This window comes from Micromys minutus (genome assembly GCF_963924665.1).
Source record: "Micromys minutus genome assembly, chromosome: 14".
NCBI lineage: Eukaryota > Metazoa > Chordata > Mammalia > Rodentia > Muridae > Micromys > Micromys minutus.
The window spans coordinates 10,433,097-10,453,702 of NC_137983.1; the positions used below are offsets into that span (position 1 = coordinate 10,433,097).

General features: G+C 39.4%; 1 protein-coding gene across 1 annotated transcript in view; it reads right to left on the reverse strand.

Moving 5' to 3' along the window:
- NEK1 (NIMA related kinase 1) overlaps positions 1-20,606 on the reverse strand; it is a 133,334-nt gene that overhangs the window by 6,111 nt on the left and 106,617 nt on the right. The window contains exons 31-34 of the mRNA XM_080928742.1: positions 8,391-8,542; positions 5,443-5,648; positions 4,673-4,803; positions 3,831-3,963 (exon numbers count right to left, since the gene is read on the reverse strand). Of these exons, the coding sequence (XP_080784868.1) occupies positions 3,831-3,963; positions 4,673-4,803; positions 5,443-5,648; positions 8,391-8,542 (622 nt within the window). The remainder of the gene's footprint in view (positions 1-3,830; positions 3,964-4,672; positions 4,804-5,442; positions 5,649-8,390; positions 8,543-20,606) is intronic.

Consider the following 20,606-nt stretch of genomic DNA (forward strand, 5'->3'; position numbering starts at 1 on the left):
ACTTTTTACTCATTACAGGGAAAATTTGTCAGGAGGTACTCTCAATCCTTAACATATATGCTCCAAATACAAGAGCACCCATATTCATAAAAGAAACGCTACTAAAGCTCAAAAAATACAACTCACCCCACACAATAATAGTGGGAGACCTCAACACCCCACTCTCACCAATGGACAGATCATGGAAACAGAAAATATCATCCTAAAACAAAAGAATACACCTTCTTCTCAGCACCTCATGGCACCTTCTCCAAAACTGACCATATAATCGGTCACAAAACAAGCCTCAATAGATATAGGAAGACTGAAATACTCCCATGCATCCTATTAGATCACCATGGTCTAAGGCTGGTCTTTAATAACAACAAAGACAACAAAAAGCCCATATACACATGGAAACTAAACAATGCTCTATTAAACAATAGAAGGGTCATAGAAGAAATAATGAAAAAAATTAAGAATTTTCTAGAATTTAATGAAAACAAAACACAACATACCCAAACCTATGGGGTGCAATGAAAGCAGTACTGAGAGGAAAACTCATAGCTCTGAGTGCTTCCAAAAAGAAACTGGAGAGAGCATACACTAGCAACTTGACAGCACAGTTGAAAGCTCTAGAACAAAAGGAAGCAGATACACCCAAGAGGAGTAGACAGGAAGAAATAATCAAACTCAGAGCAGAAATTGACCAAATAGAAACAAAAAGAACCATTCAAAAAATCAAAAAAAAAAAAAACCAAAAAAAAAACAAAAACAAAAAACAAAACAAAACAAAAAAAAAAAAACCCAAAAAAAACAAGAGCTAATTCTTTGAGGTAGTACTACCTGAAGACCCAGTTATTCCACTTCTAGGTATATACCCTAGAGAAGCTCCAACATACAACAAAGACACATGCACCACAATGTTCACAGCAGCTGTATTTATAATAGCTAGAAGCTGGAAAGAACCCAGATGTCCTTCAGTAGATGAATGGATAAAAAAAAATTTTATTTACACAATGGAGTACTACTCAGCTATCAGAAACAATGACTTTATGAAATTCATAAGAAAATGGATGCATCTAGAGAATATCATCCTGAGTGAGATAACCCAGTCACAAAAGAACAGACATAATATGCAGTCACTGATAATTGGATACTAGCCCCAGAAAGCTCTGAACACCCCAGAAACAACTCACAGACTATATGAAGTTCAAGAAAAACAAAGGCCAAAAAAAAAAAATGAAAAATCATTATGTTTAATCTTTATACACCAAGAAAACTTTGACTATTTCCATGTTACATCTTGTTTTACATGCACTTTATGCTCATTGTAAGTAGTAAGATTTTAATGCATACTATCAAACATTTAAAAATATCAAGCACTGACAAAATGTATTCATATACTTTTATGCAAAAATGCTTTTAAAATCTGTACATTTATCTCTGTTTTTTTCAAATAAAGTTGTTCAGTTAAAAAAAAAAAAAGTTAAACTCTTGTTTGTGGTGTGGGTGTATTCCTGAGAGCAGATGTGTGCCCGCACACCAGTTTATGTGTGCATATGCACAGGCCACCAGTTGATGAAACCACCGTTTCCCTCAATCTCTTCACCTCACTTTAGAGACAGTCTTTCAGAAGAATCGTCATTGTAATTTGTCCCTTACGGGTTTTACTTTGAATGAGCTACATCAAATTTTGCCATAGAGAATAAGAGTGTGTAAACATCATGTATGGCATGATTTTATCACTTAGTTGTGTTTATGATCTAAAACACCACTGTCCATAAGACGGCTTGATTTGAGATCCAATTGTTTCGTGCAAGAAGGCTCCCTTCTAACCCAGTGACTGTCTAGCATTTAACCGTCTAATGTTTAACATAGCGTGCTAGCTTTTACTCAGATAGTGTATTTTACATGAGCTTATTCAGTAGCTCTATCAGTAAGTTAAAGTATGTTACTGGCTACACTAAGACGTTTCTAAAGGCTTCTATGGTGCTCTACCGTGTCTTTAGTTGTTATTTATAAAGACAGACACTTGGCTTTCAAACTGCTTTCTATTTTCTCCCAGGCTGGAGAGATTACAGGTGGGCTCTGTCCTTTCTGCCTCCACTGCTTTCCACTGTGAAGCTGATCGTGCTTCTCGAAGGCTGTATGGCCCAGCCTAGCCTTTGGCCCTGCAGGTGAATGGGCTTCTGTGACGACAGGCACCCTTTAGAAACCACTCAGCTGGGCCAATTCTACCTTGAGGCTCACTTGATTGTTACAGCTCTCTGCTGAAAGGGCAAGGCAGAAATAAAAGCTTCTCAGATACTTGACAAGCCATACTGCAGTCTGAGGATGCTGCTGCTGACTCGTGGAAAACTCCATTGAAACAGTCTGTGGAGAGCTGCCTGAAGGACCAGATGAATGAGATTAGAACTCGCTACATCTCACCACAGATTTACTGAAGTAAGATCATTCTCTGGCCTCATGCTGTTACTTACACAAAGATATGAGAAACAATCTATGAAATCCAAAAGTTACAGGCTATTTCTCATCTCAGAATAGTATAGATGGAGTTCAAGATCTCAGTATAATCAGGAACCTGCACGTTTCAGACACTGGTTAAATTAGAGACTTTCATCCTAATGATCAAGTAATCTTTTATCATTTCAGAAAATAAAATACCTATTTTATAGTAATATAACTGAAGGACATTTTCAAAGTCTTAACACTTCAGTTGTAGTGAGATCTATAGACCTTTTGATTCTGTTGTACCTGGGAGGAAAAAAAAAGCCTTTCCCTTCTTAAAGGGATCAGTATTAAACCGAATTTCAAGGAACTACATGAAAGCTGGCTAGGCATGGTGGTGGAGAAAAAGGCAGGAGGTGCATGTGCTTGAGGCTAACCTAGAGTATGCAGAAAGGCCTTGTCTCAGACAAGAAGGAAGACAGCAGACAGATCCCTGGACTGAACTGTCTCCACCCCAGACAGGGCCTGTAGGCAAACCGAGCCTGCTTTGCCCTGAGGACTCTGACTGCGCGAGCCCGGTTTCCGGCTTCACTGCTTTTCCAGTGCCCACAATGGAGACCTGCTAAGATTATCAGAGTTTTCCTCCAATTCTTCTTTGGTGCTTATCTAATATGCTCTGTTCTTAAATATTTTTAAAAACTTATTTTAATTTTTGTACCTGGATGCATTTTTAAACATGATCTTATTTTTTTAGAGGAGGGAATATAAATATATTTTGATAAAAACTGCATTTTTAAAATTAATATCAATATTTTAAAATCCTGTTTTAATCTACAAATTAAATCTTTAAAGTAAATGTATTAATTTTGGCAACCATGTTAAAAATAAATTCATGCTCCGAATTTTACATTTTCTTCCTCTGCAAAACAGTTTAATGGTTCTTAATTGATGAGAATTATTCTAATTTCTAGAGCTTGAGCTTTCAATTAGGAGACTTAAAATATTTTCCTCAAGGGCTGGAGAGGTGGCTCAGTGGTTAAGAGTATGGGTTCAATTCTCAGCACTCATGTGGTTCCAGGGATCTGATGTCTTTCTATGGCTTTTGTGGGAAATGTACACACAAATGCACATACACACACATGCAGACAAAATACCCACGTACATAAAATAAGACACTAACATTCACTCAAACCTTACAAACTAAAGAACAGTGACTTAAAGAACCTAAGGCAGCAACGTCATGTGACAGGGCAGAGGAACTTCATAGTTGCTTCAAAGCATCAGACGGGCTCTAGCACAGAGCACACCAAAGCCTGTGTGACCCAGAGCCTCATCTGACAGCTGCCATCTATTTCTTCTTCTCACATTTGTTACAATACGAAGACACAAGAAAACCTTACCTTCCTGATAGGCTCCATCTGCCATGACTAAGTGTAGAATCTTGGCATAGAGATGCTGATGCTCACTGCCCAAAATGTTCTCAACTATTGTTGAACAAATTTCAATATTCTCATCTTCATCCTCATGAATAGCCTATGCCAAATCACCAAACGTAAGTTAGGATGGAGGCTGCTGAAGGAGAGAAGCAGTTACTCATGGCCTAGGAACCATACATAGCATTGCCTAGCACAGCTAGTGCTCCCCAGGGCAACAGTGGCACTTACACCTTGGTGGTAACCAACAGCTGTCTAATTAGACTCCAGCGGGGTGGGGTGTGGGGGGGGGAATCATGCCTAGTACTAGAAACCTAGCCACTATATGTAGCTGGTGACATCAGGGATCGTAGAAGAAAACCCACTACTGCCGCTTTCCTAAACTAGCCTGATTCCTAACTACATCTAAGTACTTACTATAATAACCACAGTTGAGTACAGGTCTCACTCCTCAACACTGAAGCTTATCTTTCTTTACAATAGCAGGAGACCATTACAAAAAGCTAAACCTAGCTAAAATACAGAGACTAAACCATCATAGGAACTGACCACTATTCTTTCCTCTGTGTGGTTAATATCCATGGTTAAAGAAGTGGAAGCTGGGAATTTGGGAGGGGCCCATATGGAAGAGGCAGGAAGAAAGAGTGGGAGAAATGATGCAAGTGAATTTCAATAGTTAATGTGCCAATGCTTGCTTTGAGTGGAGCCTTCAGTGTTTGTAGAGTAATGAAGAGAGCAACGAGATAATAAGGTAAGCCGCATCTCACTCCTTAGCAGCACATTCCAAAAGAATTCCTAAGTTTACGTACCTTCACTTTTTCATAAACCTCAAAGAACTTTTCAAAGCCCATTTCTTGTTCCAAGTGAAGTCTTAGTTCCTCTAAATGGTTAAAGACACTGTCATATTCACATTCACTAGTAGTCTCAGCATCACTATTATCTAAAAAAAAAGAAGAGGTACTTTATGAATATAAGTAATCCTTGTAATAAGAGACCAGCATAATGACAAGTGAACTACAGCTTCTTGCATCCTTCTGTCTTTAGTATAAGCATCCTCACTAGGGCATCTGGACATCACAGTACATATAACGCTGTCTTACCCAGGAATCCTACTTTGAGAATTGTTTCTTAAAGACACAAGTAGTAAATTGGGTTACAACAGATAGATTTCCAGAAACCTCACTATCAAATGTTTAGAAACAAATGGAAAAAACACATTTTGATGTTTAGAAATGAAGCAACCAAACCCATGGTGAAGGTTTGACAAACATGGGGCAAAACATGCAAAACATATGGATGAGCCAAGAAGCACACATGCCAAAACTAAATCATTAGCTTTATTCCTAAAACAAGTCAAGAAACGGGGACCAAAGCAGAGTGAAAGCACTGCAGAAGTCACTTAGCAGAGGAGCTGAGAAGCTGTTGTATCTGTGTGGAGTCAACAGTGAGCACACAACAGAAGCACACATCAGCTGTAAGGCTGACATGGTCGCATGAGATACCAGGAAACCGTCTCCTACATGGACTGAGCGGAGAAACAGCAACAGGGGCTCAGCCGTGAGCAGCCGTGAGCACACACCTGAGTGCCACTCCTCATTCAGGGCGCTTTCGCTGCTGGGGTTGTCCTCCTCCTCTGGGGCGTCTGTCCTTCTCGTGTGCCCCACATCACTGTTTTTTAGGACAGCCTCTTCCTCCTCACTGTACTCGTCACCTGGTTGCTCCCTCAGTAGCTGCTCCATCGAGGCCTGGAGCTCTTGTAAGTCTGTGTCAGCTTCTTCAAATACACTGGGATTTAAAGACAAAACTGAACATTACCCAAACTTTAACTTATTGTCAAACAGTACTTCAACAAAAGCATATGCATTCTCTCCCACATAAAAGTACTAACTGTGGATAAGAAAGACGTCTGAATAGCAGGAACAGTTTTAACTAAGGAAGTGAGGGTGAATACAACTGAGAACAGCGTACAGGAGGGATAGTTTGCAGTCTGTAAGTGACATGATTTGCTTAAATTGGCCCTGATTTGCTGAGGAGAATCATGTACCTATTAGCATCAGTCACTGCTTAGACTTTGTATCAATGTTCTGTGTCTACATGTCCTAGCCATAGTTGGATAATTTAAGAAAGCACAGATGTTTATCATTTATTTTTTAAAAATGAACTAATAGTCAAGTGTTTAAAAGAAATTTGGAAAAACCATGTAATTTTAAAAGTTCATCACAATTTTTATATAAATACCGTGTACTCTATGCATGGATTTCCATGTGGATGCATTTGAACTTTTAGATACATGTATTCAAGGTCATGCATAATATTTGTAATTTTTAGGCTAATGAAATGATGATACAGTGAATATAATAGTCATCAGAAATTTATCTTTATGTGTATATTCCTGAAAAGAATTCTAAAATATATACATAGATTTTCCCAAGAATAAAATAACTATCATAATCCTCACAGGAGAATTTTGTTGTCAAGGCATTGGTCAGCATATAAATTATATTTTCTGAGATTTAAAATGTGGAATGAATTTATAGGTCAAGTCTTATATGTATATAGCACGCTAGTTTACTAAGCAGTTTTATCCTATTTAGGTTTTATCCAAATGAAACTCGTGTTAGAGACATGAAACTATAAACGAGGCCTGACCAATGGACAGCAAGTATCTCTAACCTTTATCCTTGGGCACTTGTACAATAACTGAGAAACTCAGTTCTAAAGCTCAAGGTTCATCTCTGAGGACACAGCTAAAACTGAGGAGTTATCTGAGTCTGATGTGTGAGGACAAGGGATGAGGTCTCTAGGCAGGAGTCCCTGGACTAGAAATGCAATGCTAAGGAAGGTATAGGGTTGATGAGGACCGTTCCCAATGTTTACAGTCAACTCCCAAGTGTAATACTCTGTGAGACCTTGAAGACAATTTTCACCAATGAACAAAGAAAATAATCATTTACACAGAAATACCTTTATTTTGTACTTACAGCAATTTGACTCTGTGGAAGCTACAGAAAGTGATCTGATCAGAACAAGACTTGGTGTTGGATGACAAGCCTAGCTCATCATATGACCTTTGATAAAACGACTAAATTTTGACCTGGGCATAACCCATTTCCTAGCTAGAGGAACCAATGGGAAAGTGTTTGGGAGTTAGACTGGGGAGGCTGGCCTGACTGCTGTTTAGGAAATGTGAGAAGATCCAATACTGTATGAAACCAGCACTCAAAAATCTGTGCTAGCTAACTGGAAATCTCCTAAGCTTAGTTTTTAGTTGTCTTTCTTGTTATAAAATCTGGAGAAAGGACCCAAATGGGTTTTCAAAGACAAACAGGTGGATAGAGAATAACGTTTTAGAATATTTTTGTTAGAGCTGGCTCAGTTACAAACTGTCCATTTACTTCAGAGCAGCATGTTGTGCTCATCCAATGAGCTGACTAAGACAGGGACTAAAGTGACCTTCCTCCACACCATTAGGTTCCTAGTAAGACCCACCCACTAAGAGGCCTCTAAGGGGGCTGCTGAGAAAATGGAGCTTCATTAGAATCTTGAGAAGTAACATGTCAGCTTCAGCAATCCTGATTCCAACTGCCGCCTCCCACCACACTGAGCTGCATCCCTGCTCCCCGCTCCCCTGCATCCCTGCACCCTGCTCCCCTGCATCCCTGCACCCTGCTCCCCGCTCCCCTGCATCCCTGCACCCTGCTCCCCGCTCCCCTGCATCCCTGCACCCTGCTCCCCGCTCCCCTGCACTAGATTCCTTCGTCCAGCACCTCATGACAGGATGTTTTTGTTTTATTCCTCCCAGTGTGTCATACTTGTCTGAGGTGGTTGGAAGGCTGAAACTATAAGATAAGGATTCTTATCTAAGGCTTGGCCAACATTTCCCATAACTTTCAGAAACATTGTTACATTTCCTTCCTGAGTTCTATATTTCCCATGAATCACAGAAAAAAAAATTTCTGTACGCAACAAAGTTACATGGAACACACACACACACACACACACACACACACACACACACACACACACACACACAGAGTTATCTTATCCCATTCCCACATATTCCACACAAATAAAATCACCATGATACATCCTAAAATCAAGCATCACTAAATTTGAATCTTTTAAGCAGTTTCCTGATGAAATACAGAGTGCTTAATACTTCCCTATTTCCCATTTCAATCCCAGTATAATGGAGATTTCACTGTTCAACAGTCATTATCCTGTGAAAATGATTTAATCACTATTTAGTAATTACTTCCTATAGTCACATGAGTGTACTAAATGGATGTTAATGGGGAAAAAAGACAGTGAGCAGAAATACAAACCATTTTTATGTGCCTCAAATAAGACAGTAAATTATTTAGAGGCAGACATACCTTATCAAAAGGTGAATTATACTTTAATAAAGTTGTGAGAGCTTGAAGGGTGATGAAAAGCCAGCTGTAGGCCACACCCTCTGGATGCTGAAGAAAATCACAACTCAGATGTCAAAGTGATCCTAGCATTTGCTAGTGGCCCCGTACTTACGTGTCTTCGAAATCAGAGGGCCCTTCTTTACTCTGTTCATCTTCAAGCTCATCTAGTTCAAGACTGTCTTGATGAACGTCTCCCACAATGGGAACGTCCATTAGGGTTCTGAACAGCTTGGAAAGATCTGGAAGTGAACAGGTCCTCAGCATCTACAGAAAGGTTCACAGATTGTTCATTAGGAGGAAGATAATTAAAAGCAAAGGGAGAAAAATCACAGGTAATACTACTACTACTACTAATAATAATACAAACTTAAATTATATAGTTAGATCTAAAGGATTCAAAGGTGACTTGCCTGAGGTTAGAACCCAATTTTCTTAAAGTTCAGCGCATATAAGCAACACTAAATTGACTTATATGTATGCATGAATGTACCAGTGATACCTAAAGAAGAGGCCATGGATGAGAGAATGTGCAAGCACACGGGAGGAGTTCGAGGTGGAGATGGATGGGTGGGAATGATGCAAATGGAATACTCGTGAGAAAATATCAAAAAAATTAAATTAAAAAATTCAGCCATTTTTTTCATAAAAAAACTTAAGCTCATGAGTAATGACTGGTCTTTAGCACAGCAATTCAGTTGGGTCAGCTTTTAATGAGTGGAGAGTAGTTATTTTGGTGAACACATGGCCTGGAAATGCCCATGTGCTGGCGATCCGGCAGCGTGAGAAGGGCCCATCTGTTTGTTCTCATCTGTACTGTGTTTCTCCTAGCTTCCTGTGGCCAGCTCTCCCTGTGCACACTTGTCTGGAGTGCGGTGAGGCTCTATGTGTACAATCAGCCACTATGCAGCACTCACTCCTCGGAGTTGCTGGCTGGCTAACACGGGTTAAATCAGTGAGTGACCTTTCATCGCTGTAAAGAGAAACCTGACTTTGCTTCCCAAGAATGGGGCTGGGTGGGGTCCTCACGTTCACACAGAAGGCTGTAAGGACAAGCTCTTTGAGGCCAATGTGGAAAAACATTTATAACAACACCAAGAAGGAAGTAGGCCAACTGTGGTAAAGAAAAACAACAACAAAAAAACCAAAAAACACAGACAACGAAGGTGCTGAAAATTAAATCCGTGCTGGACAAGAGCAGGAATAGTTGGAAGTGTCTCTATTCATCAACGTTTCAACAACTAGCATGTGACAAGTAGGACATGAGACAGCAGTACACACGTCTCTGGGCTGGCTTAACTCTAAAGGAATCTGAGATTGAAATGCCAGCGCTAGGCCCTGAAAAGAGCTCTGTACTACAGGGAAGACTTGGAAGAAAACAGTGCTTAGTGCAGTCCTGGAAATGTTCCTATGGCCAATTTTCTTAGTGCAGCATTTTCAGAATAATGAATAGGTTCCCGTTATCTGAACACGGTTTCTTTATTACACCAATTAAGGGAAATGATCAATGGTTACAAACTGGTATAGCTGGCAAATGTGGTAACAACAACAATACCCCCAAACCTAGTGCTTGCTAAAGCATTTAAAAAAGATGGCACTGGTGCTGAGGTGTGTTTTCAGTGACTCCTCAACTGCTAACAGCGCTGGGATTGGTGCCCCCACACCCAGCTTTTGACTAACATTGGGCCATGTGTGTAATAAGCTAGCAGAATGTAAAGTAGGCACCTGTAATAATCCACTCAAGGTGACTGCTAACCACCAAAAATAACCAGGATACACTACAGAATTAAACTGGAGAAAATCTAGCTCATCTTAGTATCTTTAGGAACTCAGCTCAATTTTGTTTATTTCTTTTAATAGTTAAAATAACTTCTTTCCTCTGATATGTAGCCCAGGAATGTGACCTTCCTGCTCCTGCCTGCCAAGTTCTATGGCTACAGGTGTGTGCCACTATGTGTATTAATATGATTTTTTACCCTATCATGAAGTAATTCCATCAGACGTGTAATGTAATTACAAGGGGCCATGTGATCTGATCCCTTACCTTCCTCAAGGCTTGGGCTTACAATTTTCCTGCCTTGTCCTCTGCAGCACATGTAGTCATGGTCAAGAGCTGCCATTGGAGCCTTACTGTGTGTCTTAAATGGCTCTGCATCTTTAGTCACAGTAACAAATATTTATTATACAGTATATAAAATATGTATCTACCAGAATGTTTTCTGTTCTCCCCATTTGTTTGGCACTAAGACTGAGGCCAGGCGTGAGCATATCAAGCAGCTCCATATAACTCTGGATCCCTTTCATTTCCGTTTTGATTTTCCTGACTTTTTCATATTGCTTTACGTTTATTTTGTTGTTTTAGCAGCAATGGAGAGAAACCCACAGCAGTGCCTGGAGAGCTTACTTCACTTGAGGTGTGGCTTTCCCCGACTCTACAGCAGAGAGCAGTGTGGCACCGTCAGGCTGAGGAGTGGTGCTGTAGGAACCTCCCAGGGCCGTGGCTGCTCCTTTACTCTGTGGTACTAGGGAACTGCTTGTGTCTTTTGTTTTGTTTTCTTAGTGTAACGAACCACTTAAAACAGTGGATGAGTTATGTGCTAGTCTTACTAGTAATTTCACATCAAGTTCTACATTAAAGAATTCCTTTAATCTTTACAGGTTTAATATAAACTATGACTTTATAATCCTTTAGTTATGCTATAAAGTAGTTTATTATGGGCACATTTGTTTGGCCTCTGATTACTACTGTGAATACTTCAACACTGTTCCCTCAAAACAGCTTTTACAAACAATTGCTAACTTTATTCCCGAAGCCAGATTCTATTTTTAAAGAATAGATTAGCAGAAGTCACTCACTGCAGTGAACATTTGCAAGTAAAGTTGTTTGAAGAAAAGGGTTATAACGTGTGACACACTGTGACATACCACAGTCTCAGTGGTAAGATTTTTTCATTTTCTCTGGGGGGAGGTTACAAGGGTGGAGGGCTCACATGGAAGAACTGGGACATGAGTGGAACTGATGTGAAATTCACAAAAAATCAATACAAAATTATGTTAAAAAAAAAAAAAGAATGATTCCAAAGTAAAAGACCTGGTGTGTGTGCTTGGCGGGTGGGGTGACTGGGAAGAAACAGGCCTGACTTTCAGTATCCTAAATTGGTGCTCAAAGGGATGAAGCTCCTATGAGCTGAGGGAGCTCGCAGTGCACACTAAGGCTGACTCAGTGCCTGCTCACTGTAGGCAGGGTCCATCAAACTTCCTGTCTGTACCAAAAACAGAGTTGATGCTGTGGTCCTCATCTGACTCTTCTGCCATCTTAAATCTTCAGAGTTGAAGAGAAGCTAAGGTAACTTCACAGTTGTCTACTGCATTCTTCTACTTCCCACAGGATTATAAATTAACCTTGAAAATATTACTATCTTAGAAAATCCACGGGAGTAAATATACCAACAATTTCCCTTGACGATCATAACAAATGCAATTTATATCTTCCTCTCTACGTGTACTTGTTGACACTGCTGAACTAGCAAAGCAGGTTTCCTGGCTGAAAGCCTCTGAGGAATATCTTTGGAACGTAATGCCTAAGGTAGCCACCATGTGACTGTGGAGTGACGACAGGACTGCCTGGTGATCACGAACAGAGGTGTTATTGAAGACACTGCACACATGGTAACGTAACCTAACTTAGCCACCTTTACAAAAGTTAAAGTAGACTAAAATTACTTCTCAAGAGATAACTCGGAACAGGAAGAAGCTATTTTCTAATCCTAAATCTATATTTGCTTGAATTTTAGTGAGTCAGAATGTTCTAGTAACAACAGAAAATTAAGAATACTCTGCATTACTCCAAACATATGGTCTTTTTTTCCTGTAAATTAAGCATAGGTAAGATAATAATTTAGTGATTTGTTCTGTTAGACAGCAAAGAAAAAAACTGTACTAGCAGACTCTTTTCACAGTTTGACTGGTTACTACCCATTAACATTATATAGTTGTCCTGTTTAGTGGTCACAATTGTATTTGACAAGGTCTCCATACATCAACTCATCATAACGCCATCAGCACTCGTGGCTCTTTGAAAATGTGGCTAGCATTTTTACTATCCGAGGAGGAGACACAGATGTTTCAAACACCCCAGGAACCAGCCAGGTGAACTGTGCATGCCAGCAGTCTGTCTTCCTTCTCTGTCCAGATGCACTAGAGCAGTGGTTTGGCAGGAGTCTGCAACCTCAGATATTCAGGATCGTGCTTGTATCGAAACTTTGTTTGTCTTTAGAATGAATCCTCTGTTGTTTGAACATGAACAATCACTGGCAAATCACAAAACCCTGGTATATAAAAGTTAGGCTAGAAATTCTCCCATTCTCAACAAAGTGGCCAGTCACTGTTCCAGAATAGACTCTTGGTGAAATTATTAACCTTATCTTTTCCTCACTTGCTAAGTCATACAGACCTTCTGCCAACCAACCACAGACATGCCCTAGCAGGACCACACAGAGTGACCACTGCTGTGGCCCATTCTACAACATGGGACTGTTAGAAAGGCAAGGGATTTGTTCCTTTGGTAATCCAGATTCTGCAACTTATAAAGGGAAGATCATGAGCAAACCACAACTTTATTTTATTTTGACTTTTTAAAATTTACTGTTGAGAATGTCCAATTTACTGTTATATCCACATTTTTATCAAACCATTGCATTTTAATTACCTTAGGAAATCTGCTACTGTTTTCGGTAGAAATGAACTTGAAACCATCACCTTTTTACCAAATCTAACGGAGTCGGTTGGATGTGGTGTACATACCTGTGCTTGGCAGGCATAGACAGGGAAGGGGCAAGCTTGAGGCCAGCCTGGGAAGAAAGGTGAGACCCTGCACAAGGAAACCTCCAGAAGAGAAATCTTTTCCAGAGGAAAGCATGGAAAACAGTCCTCTGAACAACTCATATTTTCTAGCCTTAGAAATATAGCAGGGTTTATAACTTTCATTTCCTTTTGACTACTTAAGACAGATAGCTTAAAGCTAATGACTATTATAATAGTTGCTAATTCTATAATGAATAGATTTAAATAAAATTTATATATTTGGGTATAATCCTCAACATGTCTGAATCATTGGCAAAGTGAGTAGTGTAAAGGAAGGACAGACTTAGGACCTAAGCTTGTTCTAGACTATCACTTAAAGCAGCACTGATGGACAGTGGTAATGAAAGCAGCGCTCTGACTGCCATCCTTACAACCATCAACTCAACCACTAATTACTATCTGTGTGGGTGGTTAATTGTACAATCCGGTTAACTCACACTACATTGGTTTTTGCAAAAAGACTTACTTCAGGTACACTAGATGAATGCGTTAGTATTATTTCCTGAGTCTCCAGGCTCATGTTATGTCTAAGGAAGCTGTGAGGCAGAGGACAGGAGGGCGAGGAGACAGGGGTAATGTGAGCAACAAGTACTTGGATCTCTTCACACACCGTGTCCTTGTTAGGAAATGAAATACATTCCACTATACCAAAGCTCCAACAAAACACTCCCGAGAGGTCTCAGCTCACATACTTGAACACTATTAATTAGGGACAAGAATTATCAGCATCCTATTTTTTTTAACAGTTTGATATTTTAACAAAAAAAATTTTTTTAAATGTGAATGAATGTTTACCTGCATGTATGTCATGTGTGTAGTGCCCACAAACGGCCAGATGAGGACAATGGGTCCCTTGGGACTGGACTAGAGTTACAGACAGATGTGAGTGGCTATGTGGGTTCTGGAAATTGAACAAGGGAAGAATAGCCAGGGTTCTTAACTGGTGAGCCTTTCTCCAGCCTCACGTCCTTCACAGGCTTAGTACCTCAAGTTCTCTGTGCTGCACCATAATAGCTTCTGCTTTAAATGTTCTCCAAGGCCCAAACCCTAAAACATCTGCACTGGACACCTTTTATTACTTGTGATGCAGCCTTAAACTTTTTTTTTCTGGCACACTATTCATTTTCATTTCTCCTTATAGGAATTACCACAAATGTTTTTCATTTAATTTATTCCCTCTCTTAGCCACAAACATTGTATTATTACTATAAGCATAGTATCTAACATACAATACAGCTTGACATGCACTGGCTAAATTGATGGGAATAATAACCCACCTTAGGTTAAGTGTGTGTGTGTGTGTGTGTGTGTGTGTGTGTGTGTGTGTGTGTAAAACTTGCAAGTGTAGGATAACTTGAGGGGAATCATATTCTAGTGGAAAATAAACAATAAAAATAAGTAATCAAGATGAATTCCGTTTTTAAATAGCTACTATGAAATAAACAAACAGGTTACTTAGGATGGAAATTCCTGTACTTCAGGCCTGTGAGAATAATAATTGAGAGATGATGCTTGAAAGTCAGAAATGAGGGCTGGAGACATGGCTCAGCGGTTAAGAGCACTGACTGCTCTTCCACAGGTTCTGAGTTCAATTCCCAGCAACCACCTGGTGGCTCACAACCATCTGTAATGGGATCCGATGCCCTCTCCTGGTGTGTCTGAGTTAGAACCGAGCAGAACTAAGAGCTCAGTCTGGCCATGGCTAACAGAAAGTAGAGTCTGTAACCCAGGAAGAGCTTCACCACCAAGGGGAAAGAGGATGACAGCAGCTTTGAGGTCCGTCAGGGAGGTTCTTAATGTCTTGTCAAATCTTACAGACCACAGTGAAGAGTGAATGTAACTTCACAGCAGCAGAACGTCTCAAGTCTTAAACACAGCACTGACTTGATCGGATAGCTATGAAATGACATCCGACTTGATAACCACAAAACATGTAGCACGAATGCTGATCCCTCTACAAGGGAAGAGCTCTGAACAGGCCAAGACATGAACATGTCTCTGGGACTTTAGCTAAGCATAGGCAATCAATCTTGTTGGCTACAGAGTTCTCAGGACTTACCATACCTCCTTTCAAATAGCATGGGAAATTAATATTACAGTCCAAACTCACTTACAAAAAAAGACAGATGTCTTACATGTTCAAACAAAAAAGAATCATCTTTAGCTGAACTGTGCACACTGCACATTCCATGTGTTAATGCAAAAAATGTGTATTACTGTTCAAAGGCTATACGCTCACAGAGAAAATCACAGACAACATGGAAGGTAAAGCACTCCTGAAAAGATTTACCCTCAGATACGCTGAGAAGGATTCTGAACTGCTGAGACATATTTATTCCAGCATCCTACTAAGTTCAGCCTACAGATGACCTTAAAAGCTGCTTCCTTAGGGATCTGCATCTGGAACAGTTTCAAACAGCTAGCTAGGACAGTCAAGCCTTGCAGACTGCTCCAGTCCGGACTTCAGTTAAGCCCTATATTTTCACGTTACAGAGACTGGACAACAAATATTACAGCAAGCTTTCTCAAAATTAGCCAGTATTCCAGTTTCCTTAGATCCCCAAGAGACAATGTCCCCAGACAGCAGAGAGCAATTTTAAGAGAATGAAGGCCACAGTCCCAAGAGGTAGGGTGTGTACTTTTTGTTCAGTTGAGGGATGATGGATTATGGCTGTTTGTCACTGTCATAGGGGGTGGGATGGAAGTTATTAATAGTTTTGGTAAGGAGAGAAACAAACTACAGGAAGTTAGATTCAGCAATTTCTTTTTATTTTTTCTATCCTTCTTTCTTTCCTATTTAGCGTTAAGGGGAAAGTTGGCAGAAGGGATGAAAAAAATGGGGATATGAGATGAAAAGAAAATGGGGGGAGATACAGGATTGATAAAATAAAGGGTATATTACTGAATCTACTGTTAGATCAATGAGTATTAAGAAGCCAAATATTTTACACTTGGTATGGTTTTTATATATTGATACAGTTTTAGAATTATATTTTGTTACAACATACTGTATATATGTTTCAACTTTGTTTAAAGTATTGCACTTAATTTCTAGTCCTCTTGAAAGCTCCTATTACAAACTATTTAGGATAATTAAGAAATGCAATTTAATACTTAATCTAATTTATGGTCAAGTTAGATACTATTTAATTACAGAAATATGTTTCCTAGCTTAAATGGATAGCAAATAGCTAGAAGCAAGTAATTCAGACATACTATACATAGATAGATGGTCTTTGAAAACCTCAGATATCTACAATATATGGCCTTTAAAGATGTTTTACTAATAAATGGCTTTTCATGACAGTGAGGCATGTCAGAGACTGACAGCACCCCAATTCTACTTCAAAGATGATGAGCACTGAAGAACCTCCAAATGGAGCTTGTTTCAAATGTGGCAAGTTTGCCACTGGGTAAGAAACTGCCCTGGCTTCAACTGATGACAATATGCTGTCCAAACTGGGCAAACAGGACACAGGGAAGGTGACTGCTGAGCTTTGCCACGACAAGGGAAGGCAAAGCAGTCCTTCAGAATTCCTGCTTCACAGAAAAGTCTGTCAGATACACTGGGTCAGAAGGTTAGAGATGATGCTCCAACGGTGCAGAGGAACCTAGGGTGACTGTCCAGGCAGCAAGGTGTCTTTCTCATCTCTCTAGTTTTGGAAGCTGCTTGCTCTGTACTTCCTTCGTATTCAGGTAATATTTATTCCTTCTCAGCTCTCTCATGAAGTTGAGTCTCACAGCTTAAGTTGTTTAGTAATGACAAAAACATGCTGGTTCTGGTCCAGAGTCAGAGCCGGGTCACCGCCATCAGGACACAGGACCTGTCCCCAGACTGCTGAGTACCCAGAAGAGACTCAGAAGTGCTCTCCCACCTGAGCCCATGGGTGAGACCCCTACTTCCTCCCCATTTACCATCCTGGGAGAGACTGCCAGGAAGTCTCGGGGTGTAGGTAGTGTGCTGCTGACTGGAAAGAGTCGGTTCCAGTCCAGAGACAGAGCTGGTCCACACCATCGGGAATCATAGCATGCCCGCAGAGAGCTGAACACCCAGGAGCAATCTCTGTCCTAAGCCCACGGGCCCACAGACCCACAGACCCACAGAAGAGACAAGCTCCAGTCAGAGACAACAAGATCACTTAACATCACAGATAAGATGGCAAGAGGAAATCACAAGAACCTAAGCAATGGAAACCAAGACAACCTAAGCAGCATCAAAACCCAGTTCTCCCACCACAGCAAATAGTAGAAATCTCAACTCACCAGAAAAGCAAGATTTAGACTTAAAATCATACTTCATGATGAGATGATGATGGAAACCTTCAAGAAGAGCATAAATATCTCCCTTAAGGAATTACAGGCGAACACACATAAACAAGTAAAAGCTCTTAAAGAGGAAACACAAAAGTCATTTAAAGAGCTAAAAGAAAACACAACCAAACAGGTGAAGGAATTGAAAACAGAAATAGAAACAATAGAAACATTACAAAAGGAGACAACCCTGAAGTTGGGAAACCTAGGAAAGAGATCAGGAGTCACAGAGGCAAGATTCACCAACAGAATAAAGAAGATGGCAGAGAGGATCTCGGGGGCAGAAGATAACATAGAAAACATTGACACAACAGTCAGAGAAAATGTAAAAACTAAAAAGCTCCTAACCCAAAACATCCAGGAAATCCAGGACACAATGAGAAGACCAAACCTAAGGTGTAGAAGAGAGCAAAGACTCCCAATTAAAGGCCCACTTCAATATCTTCAATAAAATCATAGAAGAAAACTGCCCTAACCTTAAGAATGAGATGACCATGACCATACAAAAAAACCTACAGAATCCCAAATAGACTGGACCAGAAAAGAAACTCCTCCCAACACATAATAGTCAAAACACTAAATTTTCAAAAGAAAGAAAACGAAAAGCAGTAAGGGAAAAAGGATAGGTAACATATAAAGGCAAACCAATCAGAATTACACCAGACTTCTCAACAGAGACTATGAAAGCTAGAAGATCCTGAAAAGACGTCATAGAGACCCTAAGAGAACACAAATGCCAGCCCAAGTTACTGTATCCAGCAAAACTCTAAATTACCATAGATGGAGAAACCAAGATATTCCAGGATAAAACCAAATTTACACAATATGTATCTACAAATCCAGCCCAACAAAAAATAATAAATGGAAAGCCCCAACACAAAGAGGAAAACTATACCCTAGGAAAAGCAAGAAAATAATCTTCTTCCAATAAAACCAAAGAAGAAAAGCACACAAAAATAATTCAACCTCAAACAACAAAAATAACAGAAAACAACAATAACTATTCTTTACTATCTCTTAACATTAATGGACTCAATTCCCCAATAAAAAGACATAGACTATCAGAATGAATACAAAAACAGGATTCAGCATTTTGCTGCACACAGGAAACTCATCTCAACAACAAAGACAGGTACTACCTCAGAGTAAAAGGCTGTAAAAAATTTTTTTCCAAGCAAATGGTCACTAGAAACAAGCTGGAATAGCCATTCTAATATCAAATAAAACAAATTTCAACCAAAAGTTATCAAAAAATATAAGGAAGGACACTTTTTGCTTACCACAGGAAAAATCTATCAAGACAAACTCTCAATCCTGAACATCTATGCTCCAAATACAAGGGCACCCACATTCAAAAAAGAAACCCTACTAAAGCTCAAAACATACATTGTACCACACACAATAATAGTGAGAGACTTCAAAACTTCACTCTCATCAGTGGATAAATCATGGAATCAGAAACTGAACAGAAACACAGTGAAACTAACAGAAGTTATGAACCACATGGTTTTAATAGACATCTATAGAACATTTCATCGTAAAACAAAAGAATATACCTTCTCCTCACCTCATGACACATTCTCCAAAATTGACCACATAGTCAGTCACAAAACAGGCCTCAACAGATAGAAGAATATCGAAATTATTCCATGCATCTTATCAGATCACCATGGACTGAGGCTGGTCTTCAATAACAATAAAGACAACAACAACAACAACAACAACAAAAAGCATCAAAAAGCCCACATACACATGGAAGCTGAAAAATGCTCTACTCAATGATAACATGGTCATGGAAGAAATAAATAAATTAAGGATTTTTTAGAATTTAATGAAAATGAAAGCACAACATACCCAAACTTCTGGGATACAGTGAAAGCAGTACTAAAAGAAAAACTCATAGCTCTGAGCGCCTCCAAAAAGAAACTGGAGAGAGCATATACTAGCAGTTAAACAGCACACCTGAAAGCTCCAGAACAAAAAGAAACAGATACACTAAAGAGAAGTAGATGGCAAGAAATAATCAAACTCAGGGCTAAAATTAATAACCAAGTAAAAACAGAAATAACTATATACAAAGAATCACCCAAATCAGGAGCTGGTTTTTTGAGAAAAATCAACAAGATTGATAAACCCTTAGCCAGACTAATGAGAAGGCGCAGAGAAAGTGTCCAAATTAACAAAATCAGAAATGAAGGGGGAGATATAACAACAGAAACTGAGGAAATTCAAGAAATCATCAGATCCTACTACAAAAGCCTATACTCAACAAAACTAGAAAATCTAGAAGAAATGGGCAAATTTCTAGAAGAATGCCAGGTACCAAAGTTAAATGAGAATCATATAAACCATCTAAACAGTCCCATAACCCCTAAAGAAATAGAAGTAGTCATCAAAAGCCCCCCCCCCCCCCAAAAGCCCTGGACCAGGTGGGTTTAGTTCAGAATTCCAGACTTTCATAGAAGAGCTAATACCAATACAATCCAAACTATTCCACAAAATAGAAACAGAGGGAACACTACCCAACTCATTCTTCTAAGCCATAATTACGCTCATTCCTAAGCCACCCAAAGAGCCTACAAAGAAATAGAACTTTAGACCTCATGAACATCTATGCAAAAAATACTCAATAAAATTCTTGCAACCCGAATCCAAGAACACGTCAAAATGATCATTCATCATGATCAAGTAGGCTTCATCCCAGGGATGCAATAATAATACAGAAATCCATAAATGTAATCCACTATATTAACAAACTCAAAGGGAAAAAAAACCACATGATCATCTCATTAGATGCTGAGAAAGCATTTGACAAAATTCAACATCAGTTCATGTTAAAAGTCTTGAGAAGATCAGAAATTCAAAGCCCATACCTAAACATAATAAAAGCAATATACAGCAAACCAGTAGCCAACATCAAACTAAATGGTGAGAAACTTAAAGCAATCCCACTAAAATCAGGAACTAGACAAGGCTGCCCACTCTCTACCTATTCAATATAGTAATGTAAGCTCTGACCAGAGCAATTAGAGAGCAAAAGGAAGTCAAAGAAATACAAATCAGAAAGGACGAAGTAATAATATCACTATTTGCAGATGATAATATACTTAAGTGACCCCAAAAATTCCACCAGAGAACTTTTACAGCTGATAAACTT